General features: G+C 39.6%; 1 protein-coding gene across 10 annotated transcripts in view; it reads left to right on the top strand.

The window, feature by feature from the left end:
* The window catches only part of erc1b (ELKS/RAB6-interacting/CAST family member 1b), a 205,380-nt gene that overhangs the window by 153,910 nt on the left and 29,604 nt on the right, over positions 1–21,866 (top strand). For 7 of the 10 annotated variants that reach the window (XM_053241656.1, XM_053241657.1, XM_053241659.1 and 4 more), the window contains one exon: positions 12,838–12,939. In XM_053241656.1, the coding sequence (XP_053097631.1) occupies positions 12,838–12,939 (102 nt within the window). Of the gene's footprint in view, positions 1–12,837; positions 12,940–14,756; positions 14,823–21,866 lie in introns of all 10 variants that reach the window. The other 3 variants (XM_053241662.1, XM_053241663.1, XM_053241664.1) reach the window with 1 other exon arrangement.

Raw genomic sequence — 21,866 nt, 5'->3', positions numbered from 1 at the left:
ATTGTAGATTCTGTCATGTTGCTTGGAAGCGTCTGTTGGTCTCTGCTAATTAGTTCTCACAGGTGGCTAATCAAGAGACGTTTCAGTCTCCCTTAAGCTGTGAACTGTGGGCAGGGCTTAATAAGATATATTAAAGGTTATCTGTGACAGACACTAATCAGAAGCATATTTGCAACGCTTAGAAGCATAAATATCGACAGAAAGTGTTACCAGTTCCCTCTCCGCCCTACTTAAACTCACTAACCTCACTCGTGACAGGGCTGCAGACATGTGCCTCAAACCTACCTCTGTTATCAGAAGCTCTCATCCACAAACCAAGGGCTGATCCAGTACCAGTAACCTCATCTGCCCTCCTCTGTTGTCTCAGTCTCAGGCAGCGGTGGTAGGTGGGCTCTGGAACTGCCAGTCTCCTGTAAAGAAAGTTGATTTCATCTCAGCTTTAGCTTCTCATTACTCTCTTGACTTTCTGGCACTAACTGAGACCCGGATATCTCCACAGAACTCAGCTACACCGGCTGCTCTATCCTCTGCTTATGCTTTCTCTCACACTAAACAAGAAACTGGCGGGGTGGTGGTAGAGGTCTGCCGTTGTCTCGGAGATGGTGCTTCACACCTATCGCCCTGTTTCATCTCAACAGCTCATCCTTCGAATTCCCTGCAGTTACAGTTACCTTCCTGATCAACTTTCTAATCATTTAGAAGAGCATCTACCACCCTCCTGGTCCTCTAGGAGACTTTCTTGAAGAAATGGTCACACTCCTCAGTCTTTCCCCTACCAACAGCACCCCTCTTACTTTCCTCGGAGACTTCAACCTCCCCTCTGACAAGCTCCAGTCCTCTTGGCTTCTCCCTCTTCTGCATCCCTTCTCCTTGACATTCAACACACAAGGAAGGAAATGCCCCGGGCCTGGTGTTCAGCTGCCCCTCTCCAGCTAGAGACATCAATGCTACCCCACTCCACATCTCCGATCATCACTTGGTTTCCTTCACCATCATCCTCCCTGTCCTGCCTAAAACCAGCTATCAATACTTCTCTCCCACTTGTCGAAACATCCACTCTATCTCCCCTTCCTCCACAGCTTCCTGCACCCTATCATCCCTTCCAGACCCTCACTCCTTTTCCTTCCTACCACTGGGGCTAGCCTCATTTGTAACAAGTACTTGGAAGGTCTGCATGAAAATGCTCAAATACAAAAGTGTAGTTTTCATTTTCAAGGAAATATAAATTGGATAATACACGTATCCTCTAAAATAATTTTTTTTAGTAATGAAGAACATTTCTTAAGTACTTCATATAACCAATGCACAGATTCATGGCGCATCAGAAGGAGAAGGAGGAAATCGTAGCCTTCTCTATAGCATTAAGTCTTCAGGCTTCACGTTTTTAACTTTTTTATTTTCATTGTTGTATCTAATGACCACTTGCACTATGTTTCCATCCGCATGGTAAGGAAATGGCTTTAAATGATTCAGACCAATTACTGTTTGTAGGACTCATGAGACAATGTTAATAAGTTTGGTTATATCTAACCTCAGATTGAGCACAAGTTATGGAAGGAGGTTCAGTAATTACATCCTGTCAGAAGTTCTGTTTCCCAATTATCCGCTGCCATGCCTCAGACTAGCTGGACATTATTGCTGTTGTTGTAAAGCTCAGTCAAAATGGGCACAGTGGAGATGACGGTCCTGACATGGCTACTGTTTTTTTTTTTTTTTCTTTCTTTCTTTTTTTCTTCCAGCAGAGCCATGGTTTGGGCACCCACTGGCGGAATAAAAACCATTTTGTCCCAAAGAAAGCCACAGAAAACATAAAATGTCAAAATACCCTAATGCTGCCAAGGCTACCACACAGCAGAGAGGGAAAAACGAGTGTGGAAAAGTAAAAGTGTGTGTGTCCAATTGCTTTAGTATTGCTCCCGAGAGAGAAAGAGCTGTCCATGTTTGAAAGCATCCTTTTATTGGGCTGAAAATGCAGGCGTTTTGGTGCATGGGCAGGGCTGCAGGCGCCTCGTGGCCCAGCTGTGGCCAAACTGAGCTGAGTCCTTAAATTAGCGCATAAGGGCCTGGAGGGAATGACGAGGAGGAGGGGAAAAAGAAAGGCAGCAGGCGTAGAGGGGGGAAAAGAGGGCAAAACAAAAACAACAAATATTGGATTCATTAGGGAGTTTGTTGGGTTAGAGGCCTGAGGCTGATCCAGCAGCAGTGAGCCTGAGCCCTGGGGCTTACAGAGCCATCCGTGCTAGATTTGTCTTGGACTCAGGGCAAATCTTGCTGCTCATTTGGGGGCCAAAAAGAGCCGCTGTTTTCGGAACATTCAGACCTCAAAACACCAGCAGCAAAACGGCTGTTTGAGCGAGTCGTGCGAATGTCCAATGTGTGGCTTCACTGTTGTAGAGAGTTTCCATTCCGCTCCTATTATGGTGGACCAATTGATGATTTGATTACTTCTTCAAACACAACTACTTGTAGTTTTGTGACGGATTCACAGCTCACAAACAATATACTTTGTTGTTTTAAAGTTATAATGTTGGGAATATTGACTATTCTGCTGATTTCCCACTGTTTAATCAAATCTTCTTTGTTTAATTGGCAGTACAAGTGAAATATAAACCAGAAGGCTTCTCTGTTGCTACAGTACTCAATTGACATGAAAATTTTGATGTTGAAATCAACATTAACGATATCAGTCAATTCACATGCAACTTTAAAGGAAACCTCCACCCTAAAACACATTAAATATGTTTTATATTGACATGTTTGTGATGCAAATCTGGTGCCAGTTTGTTGGTTGGTGCTGCATTGTAATTATTCCTGTAAGAAGTTAGTTGTTATCTGCCACGCCGATGTCACAGCTACATTGAAATTACAATGGAGTTTAATAGAAGAAAAAAAACGCAACAATGTCATACATAAGGGATAATGGTCAGGTTTTGCTTCTTTGCTTGCTCACCATTTTCCAAGGACATCCAACATAATATTAATTCAGCATAGAATTAGTGGAGACAGCAAACAGCTATAACGAAAGCCTTGGAAGCTGATCTGCTTGAGCAGAGTGTACAGATGAGGTGGTGAGAGAGCTGGACCGACTAAAGCACCACTGCAGCACTCTTTCTAGGTAGAAATGAATTCCTAATAACACCACTTCACATTGGTAATAAACATTAATACATAAATCAGCAGATAGTCAAACAGGTAGGTAATGCAAGAAATCATTAACCAAAGTTAAAATGGACCACCATATCGGTGCAAGAACTTTAAACTAAAAAGATCAACTCAAAATCTCATTACAAAATAAATCTTGGACGCTGAAGAGTAATGTGCACATCGATCAGGGTGGATTTTTCCTTTAATGCTTTGCTGTCTGTGCTATTTAATATGTCAGTGTCTTAAAAGGCAGCACTTAGCTACAAAGGTACCTAAAAATGTTTTCAGACATGCTTTTAAAGGCAACAATACGTCATGACATTTCCAAGATACCAGCGTGCACTAATGGTGATTAACTATAATAGTCCATTAGGCTCGACAGAATAAAATACTGTTGCGGATAATTGAATGAATATTCGGTGCCTTAATAACAAATAACTTCTGAGCTGATGCACAGGATTATAGGGTACACTACACTATAACACACATACTCATAGAATGTTTTTTTTTTTTTCCTACCATTTTAGAATAACTATGAAAATGTTAACACACATGGAATTATGCAGTGAAGAAGAAATGTGAGATCAAAACTATTCTAAATTTTAAAATCCCATAGTGTTTCCAGTGAAACTTTGCAAACTTTCACCAGTTTCATGAGGGAGCTTCACCTAGGAAGCTTTTCTTGTACTTCTCCAAAGGTATAAGCTTTGGAAATAAATGTTACACGAGGTGATTTAAAACAATGTTAAAGCTTATATGACATGATAGTACCGTAACACTGCAGAGGAAACACTTTGATATAACTCAAGCACTCAAGCAGGTTAGGTTACTAATTACAAACTTAATGTGATAGCCATTTCACCAAAAATTATAATAGTACTGCCAATAAAAAGAAAAGAAAAATCTTGCCAGTAAGTCAACGTGATTAATCAACATGATTTATACTAAAGTCAGTGGAATGTTAACATTGTCCAATTTTGGGCTACTTCAGAGAATTCATGTACTTTCATAATGTTCAGAATATTCACCTCTCTTCACCTGCATTCTGTTACTACCATCTGACCATCTATACATACTATACATCTGTTTTCCGATCATCTTCAGATTGAGTCAGTACTTGGTCTCATTCTCACCCAGTGTCTTTTGTGGTCCATTGTGCCATCTTCCTGCTTTAAATAGCCTCAATCTGTCTGTCTTGTTATGCAGACAGACAAATTGCTTTCTATTTCTCTTTTTGCCCTCCATCCCTCATTTTTTTTTCTCTCTAATGCATTTACATGTCTGGGGTTTTGGTATTTATTCTTTATTTAACTGCCTACTTAACATCCATTTCAAATTGAAGGTCAGTTTTTGTGGGGTTTAAGTGAAAAACCCGTCTTGGTTAGGTCAGTCTGCAAAGCATGCACATATAGCTTCACAAAAACTGCAGCTAAAAGGGATTTGGTGGAAAGAAGCAGGTAAAAAGACTGATTTATATATATATTTTTAATGAATACCACCGGCACACAATTGTGCGTTTGCGTCCCTTCCTCTGTCTTACCCACCTGAGCTGAGACACTTTAAAAGTGACCAGGGAGAAAGTTGAATGTGTACTTTTAACAACAAGGATTAATAAAAAATATTACTTTCCCAGACCTGTTGGGCTTGTTTGCACACCTTCTTTTTATACAGCCACTACCTCACTCATTTACTAATAAGCAGGATAAGTACCACCATTCATACCTTGGCTTCTATGGTGGCCCATTATGGCTCCATGGAACACTGAAATCCAGACGTAAACATGAAGAGGGCAGTTGAAGCCATTTAAAACATCATAACACTTATGCAATGCTTAATAATGTCATAATAATAATGCCAAATATTATTGCCATGAATAAGTCCAGAGAGTTCAGTTTGACAGAATAAAAGAACGTGCTTTGTATGTTTAAGACAAACACTAAAGATTGAAGTTTTCTATAATATAATTTTGGTGCATGGGAAAATTGCATTTACCACCGGTTTACTCATTCTTACCCTAGGCCAGGGCTTCTTTTGCAGCTACGGACCACTGTAACTGTAAAATAAATTTCACAGACCCCATCAGAACATAATCTATTGGAACTATTCAAATATTAGCTTCATTATTCGATAATTTGGCTACTTACGGCAGCCAGAGACTTTTTTTTTTATACCTGTAGTAGTGTATTTTTTATCAAGGTATGCATTATTATACTTGTAATACATTTGGATAAATTTGCAGTATATATAAACCTTTTTTTTCTTTCAGTTTTTAGAATACATGAAGGCCTTGATGCATCAAAACACAAACAGAAAATTTGTATTATCTTGTATTATGGATTAATATATTGTGACCCCCATTTTGAGAACCTCTGGTCCAGGCAGTTATACTCCCTTAATGGCTGTAGCATTGTCATGACTCTCATTCTCAGATTAATATCTTTATTTGCAGTTCCTTATGCTTCTATGTAGAATGTTTTGTCTTGATCCTTTCTCACACACAAAAGTAATTACATGGTCAGAGCACAAGGTCAACCTCTCAAGTGTCCCTGGAGCAGTTAGGGGTTAAGTACCTTGCTAACAGGTCCAGCCGTGGTCAGACGTGATGGTGGCACTAGTGACCCTTCAGTTACAGACTAACCCCCATCAACCCCTGCTAGACCTGGGAGCTCATGATGTAGTCGTTTAAGCACATCCTTAACCACTGAGCTGCCACAGCATCCGTTGTTGAATTACTGCTTTGGTTTACATAATTACTGTCCTTATTAAAGAGTCTTCCTCATGTGGGTGAGTAGAAGAAGATGGGTAAAAGAGGAAAGGAATTTAGAAAGCGGTCATGAACTCTCTGAGGGTCATGGGATGCTGTGAAGGGGTCACATGTCTCCCTGTGCATAAGAAAGGCTCTCATTAAGATGCTGTTCTGACCCCAATTTTGAGATTAACCTTTATATCATTGGGAAGTTTGTGAAATTATGAATCAGCACATTGTCAATTAGCTCTCATTTTTTATGTTGCTTCAGCATTTTTCACCTGAATGACGCATGATGAGGAAAAATACTGCTTGGGAAGTCAAGCGATTAGATTAAATGAAAGAGTAAGTTCTTCAGTGAAGACAGAAACCAGAGACCTATGGGCAAAGTTCCTGCCAGCTGCTATCACAGTTTTGAATGGGGAACATAAACAAGAGCTTGATGTATGCTGAAAGGTAAAGATCCAGCCTGAGAATGAAAGAAGGGCCAGGAATAATGCTTCACACATTGGTCTCAGTCCAAGGCTTTAGGTCACCGTGCTTTCACTTGAAACCTGAGGAAACTGGAATGATTGTGGATGATATAGACCAAATGTTTATCTTCTCACCCCTTTATTCTACCAACTCCATATCAGTGCTTGCTTCCTGTAAAAGCAGAGAAGATTGAGCTGAACCAATGTAAACACACAAGACACAGAGACAGGGATCTGGTTTCCTGTAAATTGTGTTATATATTGACATATGAGGCTCCTACATCCCAACAATTAGCTGGAGTCTTGCTATCTCTGAACTTTCCCCGAATTCCTCTGTAATCTTTGCAGCCACTCATATACACTTTGTTTCATTTCATAGCTTGGAGTGAACGGCTCCCCTGAAGTCCAACAAAACCCCCCATTTGAGAAGATGTTTCTTCATTCTCTCATGCACATTCTATCTCTGTCTACTTTATCCTTCTCTCCTACAGTCATTATCCCTACCGAGTTCCAGAGCATGGCTCGTACATGACTAGCTGCGCTGCCAAAATAAGTCATAGATATACAGCGAGTATGATGTCATACACCGGATCACTGACCGAGGTCAAAGGCCACATGTGTACATTTGTAGCAATTTGTCTCCTGACCATGACCTCGCCATATTTTACTCCATTACTAAAGGGGCACCCTCCGTCGTGTTCACCCCCCATTTCCTTTTTCTGAGCAAAATCAATATACCAAACCTCACCTGTTTTCAAAACATGGAAATGAAGTAGACAGTTATGGGGAGTTCAGGTAAAAGGTCCATTTGAAACTAATTTCTCTTATTATAGTGGAAAGAGGCTTCTCTCCTCTGAGAGAGTTACCTGTAGGTCACACAAACCGTAATGGTAGTTGTATAATGGATGGTAACAGATGGTATCCTGTAGCCCCGTCTGGTGTCTGCGCTCAATTTCAAACCCTGTTAATAAAAACACAAAAATAGTCCTTGAGAGGTGGATTTCATTTTAACCTTGAAAAATACTTTATCAGTAAACTTAATTAACTTAATAATTTTAACCACTAAAAATGTTTCTAGATGTTTTAAAATATCCACAGTGCATCTATAAAACTTACATACATTAGTACCATTAAAGTTACAGGCTAAGTTGTACTGGTATCATTAAATGGCACTAATGCAAGTCAAACCTGTTTTGCAATGTACGATTACAGAGGTCTTTTAAGATTGTTACTGATCACACTGTACGAGATGATCACAATTAAATCTTGGCAGGATTCTATAACAGACATGTTATAGATGTGTGATAATGTTCTCCATGTCACATTATACATTGAAAATCGTCTAATGACAGACCAGTGATTAAAAATTAAAAAAATAAATTATAAATTAAAAATAATAAATTTAATAAATTAAAAATACTTCGTTCTGCTTACATCCTCAGTCAGAGTGATCTGGGCTAATGCCGAAAATTGAGCTCGTATGTGAAGCTGTCCCACAAATACATTTATAGCTGTTTTGCATCGTTCTGTGCCCTCCTCGTATTGCTGGCTTTTAGATGAGCATCGTAGCAGTGTTCACACACTGAGATTTTAATCAAAAAATTTTCACACTAAAAAAAGTTTGTCGTAGACTGCCTTTTGATTGCAGAGGCATTAAATCATCTGCTGTTGAGCGTGTCCCCCTATGTGTTCTAAGACCGCGTAATTCTTTTACGATGTGTGTATTTTTAATGTGACAGCAAAATATCAGGCAGAAAACACTGTACACTGTTTATAGCTTAAATCAAATGACTGGGTGATCAAAAGTTAATTCACAGTAGAAATACAACTACTTCACTACTTCCTTTAACTGTACACATTCTGTACAAATTCTGACTCTTTTTTTTTTTTTTTTTTTTTTTTTTGGAGCCATTAAGCTTTATCTATACACTAAATACTTACTATACTTAAGTGGAAAAGTGTGAGTTCATGGCATGCCACCATGTCATATCAACACAGTGATATATTTTGGATCATTTGCGTTTCTTTGTCCAACACTCATGGTTAATTTTATCACATGTCCCAAAGAGGTGCATTCTGAAATTATTTGGATTATGGATTATTTACAAATGACAAATGAGATATTCAAAACTTTTTTTTTTTAATTAGTTCAGATTTACTCTCTCTTGAATGACCCAAATGTGTATCAGAAATTACTGGGTAGTAGCAAGAAGGTTAGATTACGGTAATTAGTCCCTGATTCCCTGATTTACTGCTGAAATAAATCACTACATGATTAAAAAAAAAAACAACAGGAGGTTAATGGTAAAGGAGGATGACATGGAGGTTTAAATAAAATCAGCAGGATTCTCCAGTTGCTGCAGTTTACGAATGTTTTAGTCACCCTAAAAGTATTTCTTTTTGTGATGAGCTAATTATCACATTTTTTAAGAAAACAGAATAAGGTTCCAGAGTACGAATCTTAACTGAAGAAATGAGCGTGTAGAATGGCATACTTGTACTTCCAGTTCGACTCTGTTCACTCTGAAATGTACAGCAGTGGATTTTTTTTTTTTAATTCATGAGTATTTGATTTCTAAACTTGAGTGTGGTGAAACAAGTAGAGATAATTAGAAACAACTCTTTTCATATATTTGAATAGAAAATAATGTATTTCCTCATTTAATTATTGTATTCCTATTTTCCTTATTTTCCTTGTTTTCCCATTTTCATTTTGAAATGAAAAATTCATGAGATGCACAGATATACAGATGCAAAACTTTACATTTTTACATATTTTGTTTTTTTTTTAATTTTTATTTTTTTGTATCTCTGTCTTTCTGTTGTTGAGGCTTATCTGTGGGTGGTATCTTGTACCTCTGCAGTTCTTTATTCATTCAAAGGAATTTCTATTGAATTATCTAACTCTGTGGTGTTCTGTGGGGGGGGGGATCCAGTTAGGATACAGGTTACTGCGTCCACCTCTGGAATGTGCTTAGCTTTCCCACAGCGCCTACAGAAATATAGATCACACATTAAATAATAAACAGTGTTATTTCTTAAAAACATTTTGATTTTGTTGATAGTTTTATTGCAGCAGCATTTCTAATGTTCAACTCTGTTCTCCTCCTTCCCTTTTGCTTCAGCTCTCATAACTGATTTTGATTTTTCACTATCAAGATTGCTTACTGGCACTGATCATTCTTTAGTCCTTATATTGAGAGAAATGTTGACATAATTCAAATGCGTTAACTGATAAAGCAGGCTGAGAAACAACTACTTGCCAGAGAACTATATGATGGAAAAGACTCTGTATAAAAATGCCTGTGATTTCAGTACAGCTAAACCTGATCTAAATAATAATAACAATTTTTTTTTCTGTAAACTCCTGACATCTGTCGTTATTTTTCTCAGTCTGGTAATGGATGCTAGTCCTTTACAGGTGCTACAATTCCCCTAGGCCTCGTAATTCTACCGCTTAAAAGCAAACAGTTTATTTTCCATGTTTATTTTTTAAGTATGAACTTTCCAAATGAGTGAGTGATGTGCGTTCTGGAGGCTGCTGCTCTCCGTGCACACTCACTCCCTCCGACTTTTTTTTTTCCTCTCCTTACATTCCTTTCCTTACATTTCTGGCTACAAAGCCTGTACTTTCTCAGAGGGTTCATTTCAGCATAGGGGCTTGTGTATAACAAGTCTCTGAACGTTGTGCTGACTTCCTGAGCCCTTGCCTGTGTCCTGGACAGTAACTCACCAAAGCATGTGGAACAAATTGTAGTGAAGGGAGATAGGTTCTGCCTTGCAGGGGAATGAATATAGACCCACAGTGGGCTCCGTATCCCAGAGTGGACCTCTCGTCTGTGAGGCTCTGATGTGCAGCTGTGTTCTTCAGTATGTACTGGGGAAAAAAAAACGGTAGTCTCTGGGGTTTGGTTGGAGGGTGTGAAGCTGCTGAGTGCAGGGTGTTGGAGAAGTGGCGCTGGTGATTAGTCATTCAGTGCTTGCTTTGATCTGCTACTAAGGGTCTTGTTAACGGACAGAACGCAAGTTTCTGCCCACTGTGTGTTAAAGTGGGTTGACTCGCAGTGGGTTTTCTGTGAGTTTGTACCAACATTAAGTGAATTTTGATTTTGTAGAGCGAGTTACTTTTGATTGTATATATATAATCATTTGCATCATTGGGTCTTCTTTGCACGTGGGTTCTGTCTGCAGCCTCAAAGATCAAGCCCCCTGCTGGCCAAAGCTTCATATTGGGTAGATGCTCTTGGATAGAAGGAAGCGTTGAATGGAGGAGCTTTAGTTAGATATAAGAATGTTAGAAAAATTGCCAAACAAAACTACACAGCTTCCTCAGATGTTTAAGATCAAAATATCACTCTTTTTTTTTTTTTTTTTTTTTTTTTTTTTTATGAAGCATTAGCAATTAGTTAGCTAACTAGCTTTAACCAAAACACCAACTCGTACTTAACAGTTTACTAACTGTGTATATACCGAGACAGGTGTCTAATTAAAGGGGAAAACAGCATAAAGTATGTTAGTAAGAACAGCTTACTAACAGTAGGTATGAGCCATCAGAACAGCTTCACTGAGGCATAAATTCATCAAATCTTTGGAACCGTACTGGAGCACCATTCTTCCAGAAATATTCCCTCAGTTAGTTAGATGATGGTGCGATGGTGTGGTCCAAAATCTAGTGAGATCTAGTGAGTTTTTTCATCCTCAGCGAACCATTCAGTGAGCCGAGGTGCCCTGTGGAAGGGGGGTGGAGTCATCATGGAAGAGACCACACCCACAAACGTAGAACTGTTTGATCATAGGATAAAGGTGATTAGTCAGAAGAATGTGACTGATTTGCAGTGATGCTTCACTCTAAGGGGACAAGTAGAGAGAAACCATAACAGCAAAATATAAAGAGTTTTCCTTTAATTTGTCACCAGCGTTTATATTTTAAAATGTAAATATTTAAGGGTTTACAGCCAACATTTTATGAAAGATATGAGCATCATGTTGTAGTGAGCTAATCCAGGGTAATGTTTGCTAGCATGCTAAATTTGGATGAAAATATATCAGTGAAATTAGTGTGGCATTTCATAGAAGGTTTGCTCAATTATTCAAACAATTATGTAGCAACATAATAAAGTGTGTTTCAGTATGTGATCGCTAGTTAATCTTACCTTTTCTTTTATGAGCTTCCTCCAGAGCTAGACAAAAGTCCTGGCTGTTACTTTATGTAAAAGTGCACTTTACTTCTGGCCATTCGGGGGCTTTGTCCGTCCAGCCTAGAGCTTTGTATTGATGGTTTTCAAGTCTGCAACTAGATCCAAGTGTATATTTAGACTCTCATCCTTACTGTGATCTCACTTTAGTACAGGCGGAATCCCTCCATTAAATTGTCCTCTCCCTTGCCCTGATTCCCATACTCCCATATCTCCTCCCTCCATGGATTTGTCATTCCCACCTAGCCCACCAGCAGAGACTTAACTCTGATTTTAAGGAGCATATGGAAGGCCAGAACATCTGAACTTGGTGTTTACCCCCATTAACACCAGCCTTGTTACGGGAACACTGAGGGACTGAGATGGAGAGAGTGGGAAGTGCAGGGAAAAAGGGTGAGAAAACTAAACAGAGGGAGCCGAACCATCACATTCTGGGCGAGGTCGAACGAGACAACACTCCCGGGAGCCCGGAAGGGCGGAGCGCAGCAGCCTGGCTTTCATTCCATTCTAATGTCCTATTGATTCATTTTATTTCTTGTTCATGTCCGTGCAGCGGAGAGGCAAGAGTGATGGTTGGCTTGCCAATATAAATCACACTCTCTGTTAGCAGTGGAAAATATCACAGTGCATGTGTGAGTGTGCGCACACACGAACATACACACACTCACACACACCCCTCACCATGGCACTGCAACAAATTCAGTTCATATGAATCTAGAGGGACAATGCCTGAAATGTACACAAATCCTGCAGCACCGTCACTCTGGCATAAATAAAACCCAGACTGTCTAAACGGTAATTTCGTTCCTAAAGAGGGTCAAACGCGAACCCATCTGCTGTTCATTTATCTTCTCTTCCTCAGAGCACGCATGATTGCACTTTTGAAGACGCAGTGTAATTAAATCATGCATATTCATGTTTATCTATCCCCCTTTTCTTTCTCTCTCTCTCCTTCTCTTACTCCGGGGTCTCCGTTTCTCACTTTAAAACTTTTCACACCTCTCTTATGAGCTCCAGCGGGGCCATAAGCGTTAAAATCAGTCTTCTGATCTCAGGTCCATCTATAAGGATGTTCTTCTTTGGGATGTGAAAGCCAAACGCTGATCCTAAATAAACATCCTCATGCAGAGGTTTGATGTTTTCTGTACGAGTCCATAGGGTTTTGAAAAGCTAGTAGGCTACGAGTGTGCTGAATTCATTTTCAGATCAGGAATGTGAGACGGTTTCTGTCTGTGTGAGTTCTTGGAATAACTTTCTTTGTTTATCTTTTGTTCTCCAGACGCAGAACCGGATGAAACTGATGGCTGATAATTATGAGGATGACCATCTGAAGGCTTCTTCAAATTCAGACCAGAGTAATCACAAACCCTCTCCAGATCAGGTGAGTGAAAAGCAGGTCTAGTTTCAGCCTCCAGGCACAACTTTCGTGCTGTTGTAATTAACCGGTGAGTGAATGTGTCATTTTGCAGGGAAATCACTAAACTTGTTGTGTTGGTCACTCCTGGTCTCACTACTACACAATGTATTGATTTTCTGATTCATCATACGAATTTCTTCCTTTCTCCGACTCAACCATTCTGCTTTCTTATTGTGTGTGTGTTTTTTTTATGCTCTGCACTCTTTCTTTAGCCCTGTCTATAAAGTTTAATTTATCCCTCAAGGCCTCGTCCTGGTTTATAACACAGAGTCATTACAGGACAGCATAAGCAACAGGAAATTACATCTTTCACATCCAATAAAACACAGCTCCTCATGTCTAATCTCTCGTATTATTTCATATTAGGGCACATCAAAGCAGCGAAGCATGTCTGTGCACACACCACTCACACTCACACAGCCATGAACATATACATACTGCAAAGGCTTTTCTAGCTAGTCTTCTCCATCATCACTAAATTTTACCTTCTTTGATTTTTATTGTTTTTCTTCTTTTTTCTCTTCTTCTTTTTTTTTTTTTTTTTAACTAGTACATGTTTAAGAAAAAAAGCATAAGGACACTCATCCATAATTCCTGTCTTTCCCTACTTTTGATGCTCTCAGTTATTCATATCTGTAGACACTCTACATCAGGGGCCTCCAACTAAAATTTCCAAAGATCCAGCTACATAAAATTTCTTGCTTGCAAAGTTCCAGGTAACCAACTAGCATGACCGTTAAAAGTTTAAAACCTTTTAAAGTTTAACCATTAGTGATTAGTTTATGGCTATAAATAAGACAAGTGGCCATGATTTGTTTCACACCAGCACTTCATGTTAATCGAATAAGCCATGTAATCACTTCACTAATCAGACTAGGGAGAGCAAATAAAATTTTAAAAATGACAGAAGCCTGTGGAAACACTTTCTTTTCCTGATAAGCTGTCTTCAGCAAGTAATTTAGATATCCGCACGTGACTGGCTGCAGCAGAGGATTTGCTACAGAAGAAGCAATGGTTCATGTTTAAAACAGAGTCACTGAACTACCGCCAGTTATTTTGTCATGTATTGATCGGCTCTGCTGCAATTATTTTTCCGCTGAAATACTGCTGATTCCGCATCCGGACCGCAGTCCACCAGTTGACGACCCCTGCTCTAGATGGTCTCTGTGAGTTATAAAGTCCTTCTTCTGATCCAGAAAAGAGTGCATCACTGAGCCTCACATCTCCCAGACCACAACACACAACCGTCTGCTGTTTAAATGAGGCGGCTTATAGTCGGGACTACTGAGCCCAGGGAGAGGCCGCTGAAAAGGAATGTCAGTGCTCTGGGAACATGCACACGTCCCGTTACAGCCAGGGTCATCTCTGTCACAGATTCTTCTCATTTGCTTGTCTCTGATTGCCAAGAAAACACTTAGAGCAGGCCTTCCTGTGAGCTTGGCCTGCTGGGCCTCATTATTCACCTCCACATGTCCAACTCACATACGAACAGCATCACACTTCAGCACTAGGGACTGCAGCAGACTGCGGACAGCAGAGCTTAGATCATACAATAGACTTCAGGTACTGTTAAGTGAATGTGATTCCATAACCACCCTCGAAAGAGTGTGTTTTTTTAAGTGTATCCTTTTACAGTGTGTTGCATCTTTTCTTTGATAAGTTCTGATTAGAACAAAAAAACTGAATATTGAACTAATCTTTGCCTTTCTGACATGCTAACTAACTCTTCTTTCAATCCCATGCTGCCTTGGATTACCTCTGCACTCATTTACAACCAATAGGACGATGAGGAGGGCATTTGGGCATAGCCAGCCAGATGCTCTCTTCCTGCCATTTTGTTCAGACGGGTGAGAAACCTCTTCACTGGCAACTGGAATTCCTTTTTCTTTCTTTTTCCTTTTTCCATCTTTTTTTGCATTCTCTTGACCATAATCATCGATTGATGTTTGTCCTACATTTCATTTTTCATTTCTGCCTTGAGATCAATTTGTGGCCTTCTTGTGCTGTTTGCTTTTCATCCTTTCCAAGCAAGCACTACTTATTTTTTTTTCCCTCAGATTTGTGTGTTTTCATCTTTTTTCATGTTTTTTTGGTATTCAATGTGCTTTTAGCAAGGTTTGTGTCTAATTATTATCTCAAGTCAAGTCAAGTGGAGTTTATTGTCATTTCAACCATATACAGCCAGTTAGTGAAATGAAACAGCGTTTCTCCAGGACCAAGGTGCTACATAAAACAAACACAGAACAACACAGAACTACAAGGAACTACATAACTTTACATCTTATCTCTAGTTATCTCAGAATATGTTCATTATACCAAGCTTCCAAGTTTAACAATTATTCACATTACAGCACCTATAACAGACGCATTTCCTCTCAAAATGACAAAATCAGCTCAGTATTTTTTTCCATTTTCATTTTACATAGACAGCTTTGGTTCTGATCGATTGTCTGCATTTGACTACACAACACTTTTTATTTCTGCATGCCAAAGAAACAACAATGTTCTCATATTTGTTCTTGCCCTGACAATTTTGATGGATGTTTCTGAGGAGGCACATTGACTGTACACTGCAGGTAAGAAGCACATGCTCCATCAATAGTAGCAGCACACACACACACACATACAGACACACACACAGGCCTTGTGCATTCAGGTTTCTAATGCCTGGTTCACTACAGGATTTATGCAATATTAAATGGTGTTTAAATTATGAAAGACCTCAGATATAATGACTTTTTCATGTCCTGTATCGTCCTGCACTCATTCTTCACTACAAGATTTTCCCAGAAAAAAAACAAACTTTCTGATTACACGCACAAATCAAAATCCTGACTCTTAGAACCTGGAGTCTCGCAGAATTTCTCATGAACAAACGTGACTTCAGATCAAAACAAAAACGGAGGATGATAGCCAGACACATTATTGGGAACTTAGCGAAAATTATTTGGGAACTTGGCGAAAAACTAAAAAGTGTGGACGATGTTGTGGTTCCGAAGACAGGATAAGCAAGCCTGAATGATAAACAGCATTCCAGCTAGCTGTAGTGCTTTTGCAACCAGTAGTTAGCATAAGATTACTCACCTTACAAATCCTCAGTCACAGTTTATACATTTTTATACATTTTTTTTTTTTTGTTTGTTTGTTTGTTTTAATCCGACATATTTTGCAGAAGACAAGTCTGTCTCCATCTCTTTGGTCCACCATTTAACTGCCATATTTTTTTGCTGTATTCCGAAAAAGATTGATGACTTTTGTTTTGCTCAGCTATCAATGGTTCATCAGTCAACGGTTATAAATTTTTCATGCATTCACATTATGATTTCATTTTCACGCGATAGTCTGTGTTCCTCTACACTACAAGATGTAGAGTCATACATATAGAACATGTTTAATATTTATGATTTGAAATCAATGCTGCCACAACTAGACTGTGAGTAAATCACAGGGGTTAAGGATGGGTTTTACACACCATACGCCACAGGATAATCTGGAAGGGTAATCGTTTAAGACCATCCTGAAGATGGGACACGTTTTAAAATCGTATAATGGAATTGATTATTCTCTAGTATAACAGTAAATATAATTCGCCAACCCTGCTTCTGTCATTCACATGTAGCCAGGAATTTGAGCTGTCATCCGTCTCTCTGAACGCATGCATGCAGTAATGTTCATGCATCTAATTAGCGATTGGGGTAGAACAGAGTATTATTTTGAGTGCATTCCTGGTATGAGTTTTTAACTTTCTTGTTACCAGAATTGCTTCCCACACTTACTGTGTTGTATTTCAGGAAATAAATTGATCCGTCTGCTAATGTTTTACTTAATGCAGCAATCTTAATACATCACAGAAAAAACTGCTAAGCTGTTTGCTCTAATGATGTCTGAAGTGGAATTTCTATCAGATCCAAGACTTCCTGTGCTAAATCTGCGCTGTCGAGCAAATTTAGCTCTTTGCATATTTTACTTTACAAAACCTATAAGTACATGTAGACTGGAGTTTTAAGAAACCTTGTTTTCAGTAATGTGCCAGATGTGGAAAGCACATTTGTGTGTGCACATGCATGATTAGCGCAAGTAATAATTTAATCACGACCCGGGTCTTTTTTCCATATTGGGTTGCAGGTGGTCCAGCACAGTTTAATTAGTCTTTGTTCAGCTCAGTGACCTATAACGGTTCCACACAAGTCTGGGCTCTGCTGTTGGTGTGTGATGAATGGTGGTCAATTACAATCTAGTACATTGGCTACTTTGCAGTAATTTATACTGGGAATGTGTCAGGGCATCTGACTAAGACCCAGCATAGGTGTTCACCTTCACACTTGGAAGTAAACTAGAGCATGAACACTAGTGTTGCGAGTGTTGCAGTAGTGCTCTAAAACCTGCAGACGAAGGGTCTCAGTGACTCGTCACAAGCTTGTCTCAATGTTTTCACCTCCTGCTTGCAGCTTGCTTTTCGTTGTCATTCTCCGGGTGCTTTTGATTTTGTTTTGCTGTGTGCATTTGTTTTGGTTCGAGTCTTGTCTCCGCCCCATTTGCCATCGGTTTCTTTCCAATGGTGTGCACCTGTTCTGTGTCCAGCCCTTAATTAGTTTGGTTATTTATCCCCTTTGTCTCCATTCCTCTTCAGTGTCTTGTCGATTGTTTTTGTGCATTACTGAGCACTATTTTCAGAAGCGTGCCTCATATTGTTTTTTTGATTATGAATACTCATTCTTTGATGTTGCCTTCCTGTTTATTGAGCAAGCCTACAAATTTCGATTATGATTCATGGATTGCCCTTAATGAAACACAAGCTGTGTATACGCACTTCCTCTAAACACATGTCGTATCTGTATTAGATCACTATCAGTGGTCTTAAAACTATTGGTCTTTTGAAAACTTTTCACACAACAATCCTCCTGGCAAAATTTCTTGTACTACAGATCTAATTATGTGTTCTTAAGCACTGTAATCAGCAGCCTGTTACTTTGACCGCTTGTGTAATTCAGTCATTACTACACTGCTGAAGGTCTGAAGTGATGGTTTCTCTTTCCCTTTTAAAGAAGCATTGGCGCATTGTTGACATCTGGACTTTGTCCCTCACTTCATTGCCACATGAAGTCATCAGCTTCTTTTGTCACCAAGATTGAAAGTGACTCAGTCATTATGGATCCAAAACACAGCAGTTATATAAGTAATGAATACTTTGTCAGTATCTCACCTCACATCACCTCAGGTGACCCTCGACATTACTAACCACTTGGGCCATGCATTTGTATGGAACATTGTGAAACAGAGCTTGGCCATCACTTGTTATTGCTAGAGTCAGTGGGTGCTCTGTGCTCTGGACTGGTCAGTGTTTTGCCCTCTGCTGAACTCGTCCATAAGAGTAGCCACCCACCACTTACCCACATTATTAAAGCAATTCCCAATCTATGACGAAAAGAACTATGAATTAGTGTACAATTTGTTTTTGAATGAGGAAAGTGCCTGGTGGTTACAAAGGGAACATTTCAACAGCTCTGTTTTAATCATTAATATAAACGTAAAATGCGTGTTTGCATTCTGATTCATATTTTTACTTGCATTGTTTATTCCAATTTGACTCTTTTTTTTTCCTTCTCTTTGTGATTTCCAGCTGACTCCAGTGCAAACATGTATAATTCGATTAAAATTGGAAACATGTGTCGGTCGGGAAATTGCAGGGGGTCATTGTTAAAACATTCCTCCTTCCATATGAGTCCAATATAAAAGCTGGCCTCTGGCTCCGTGGGCCTGGTGCAGACAGTAGGGTAGACAGTGGTGGGGCCCTTGCTGAGTTTGGGCTTTCAAGGGGCACAAGTTCCATGGCACACAGTTTCTGCCATTCTTTCTCTTCCGTGACACAGAAACGGACCTCATCTTTTTGGATTCATCCACTAAATGAGTGCATCAGGAGTCAATGAGGGAAAATTGACTCATTTATTATGATGTCTGAGGGAAATGAATTTCTGTCACATACAATGATGTGCCGAGAGATGAAGGCAACCAACAGAACAAACAGGGGAATGACCCAGTTGTTAGATTTACATTGAGTGCTTTATCTGGCCTGTTATTTGCAGAATTGCCAACATCTACAGTTTAGCTGTAGCATTTACAGTTTTTAACTACTTGGTATGACAATATTAGAGCAACCTGTAAACCTTTCAGCATTTTAAGCTGAAGCAACAATCAGACAAAATCCAGCTAAAATTTGCCTGGCAGGAAACCCAGTTTAGTGAAGGAGACGGTATGCGGGACATGAAAGATTTGCTTCTTGTTGCAGTTACTTTCACTTCACGCTGATTCTCTGGTTAAAAAAAATGGAGAAGCTGCTTCTTGTTTAAGTAAGGGTCACATCAAGCTTTTGCCTCACTGTTGTCTTATAGTTTCTTGATGCACATTTTGGGGGAAAAAATATGTTTCATTCACCAACATATGTTAGTGTTTTTGTGGTGAATTTTTTTTTCTTGTTAGCAATGTTGACACTTCTGAATCTGAACCGCATATCCTCTCTGCAGACGGATGATCCAAATGTGATCAGATGATTTTGGTCCACTATGTGGTCAGAGTCTCTTCTTAGTACTGCACAGTCTCTTCAAGCTCAGCTACTGCAATACTTGGACTCATAAAATCTCTCTAGAATCGTGAACAGATCTCCAAAATCTCTCTGGAATCGTGACCAGATCTCCAAAATCTCTCTGGGATCCTGAACTGAACTTCAAAATCTCTCTGGGATCCTGGACAGAACTCAGAAATCTCTCTGGGATCCTCAGTGGAACACAAAAATCTCTGTGGCAACCTGAATAGACCTCATAAATCTCTCTATGGATCCTGAATAGAACTTCGAAATCTCACTGGGATCCTGAACAGAATTCATAAATCTCTCTGGCATCCTGAATAGAACTCAGAAATCTTTCTGTGATTCTGAATAGATTTACAAAACCTCTCTGGGATTCTGGACAGAACTCGGAAATCTCTCTGGGATCCTGAATAGAACTTCAAAATCTCTCTGGGATCCTGAATAGAAGGCAGAAATCTAATAGTAAAATTTCTGCTTAACATCAGGCTGACTCGCAGTGGCACTTCTGTTTTAGCTAAACTCCCTCTGCAGCAACTTCAGAGTTTTTCCTGGGGGAAATGTGTGTCTGCCAAGTTGGTTAGAAATTGTGTGTGCAGTGATGTGTGGGTGGATGCATGTACACTTGTCATTTCATTTTAGGAGTTCGTTTTTATCTCTCCAAACATTCTGCTTTCACGCTGTTCAGATCTCCAATTCGACTTTTCCTGCATCTATAAATAGCAGAGCTATCCGTTCTACACCTCTCAGGCTGATATTTATCTCCCTAATCACATGGAAAAGTGGAGCAAGACACACTTTGCTCAACTCTGAAGGGCCCCCTAGCTTTTTGCTCCCTTTAGATATTAAGCTTCAGCGCTTTAATCTTCTCTCTCTCCTCCTGTTATCTCATTGCCTCCCATGCATAGGCACACTTTTGTCTCCTGTGTGTTATGCCCCTTCTCACCCCTTGGCATAAAGATGCTTTTCTGTGGAATTCTTTTCCCAAGTGTCCTGACTTTTAAGGTCTCAACAAACCAAAGGCTTTGGCTCGGATTCCCAGGATGCGTCATCTAAGGAAAATACAATTTAATGACACATTCACATTTCTGGTTTCTCTCTTGGATGTCAACAATTCAAGGATGTGCTGGGTAAAATAAGAAAATAGACTGTCGAAGCCAGTTAAACCACTGTATTACTGGTGTTCCTTCTAGAGAAAAACACATCTATATTACGTTCCCTTGGTATTAAGGGATAAAAAGTGTTTGGGTTCCTTTCTTGTTAGATTAGCACTACCATTAGATCAATCCTTGCAGTCATAGTTGGCCAGTAGATCACATAATGACACAACTCAGATTTTAAACTGTGGTTGGAACATGCAGGTTGTTGATTTTGTTTAATAAATAATCATTTTAAAACAAAAAAGTTAGCGCCTCTTTCCTTTAAACCCTGTGAACTTAGGGCGCACAGCAGGACGCAGCAGAGACGTGACATTTCGAGTGGAGTGGGCTGACGAACCAGTAAAGTTTGAGGCTCATTGCGGTGGGGTTTGTGCCGGCAGAACTTTTTTGGGCCTCTGGCACAGGGCACCACTGCAGGATGTGTTAATAGGCGGATGTTGGAGCCCTTTCCCCGGGCATCTAGCCCACCAGCTCTCCTTCTCCAGGCTGGGAAGGGAAATCACTCATAATATCATTAAATAATAGACCATGACCATGAGCAGTGGAAAATCCCCACAAATTAAACTTACATTGGAGGGCATGGCCTCTGACAGTGCGGTTGCCTTATTTTTTCCCAGCTGTTCATTATAGGTGAGAGAGAGAATTGTTAGTAGGGTTAAGTGAGTAATAAATAGTCCAGTTTATGCTTACTCCTTTGCTACTTTGTCGGGATAAACTGTGCAGTTTTAATGAAACTCCTAGGTGTGTTTAGGTGTGTATTTGTTGTTCCCAAGGTAAGTCTCAAGTCACAGAGCTGCGAGTCAATTCTGAAGTCTTTAGTTAGACTCATTAACTGTAGTAGGAACATATTTGTAACCAAAGCTACTTTGTGTAACCTTCAACTCGTTAAATAGAAAAGTAATTTGCAATCTTATTTTAAAAAAAAATTATTGCAGCTCCATTTGCTAGCTAGCCTCACAAGCCAGATTTCTCACTTTCTTTGGAAAGTTTGCTCACTAACCATGTCCAGGAACCCCCACCTTTCACAGGAAGAGGCAGTTGCCTGACAATGCAAATGGCTAACCATGTTTATTTGCCATTCTTTCAAGCGAAATACTAAATGCTATGAAATTTTTTCAAACAGCGACTATATCTTTCTTCAGAAAGTTGTA

The sequence above is a fragment of the Pangasianodon hypophthalmus genome, chromosome 18 (assembly GCF_027358585.1).
Source record: "Pangasianodon hypophthalmus isolate fPanHyp1 chromosome 18, fPanHyp1.pri, whole genome shotgun sequence".
Taxonomy (NCBI): domain Eukaryota; kingdom Metazoa; phylum Chordata; class Actinopteri; order Siluriformes; family Pangasiidae; genus Pangasianodon; species Pangasianodon hypophthalmus.
This window is presented reverse-complemented; position numbering and strand designations above follow the sequence as displayed.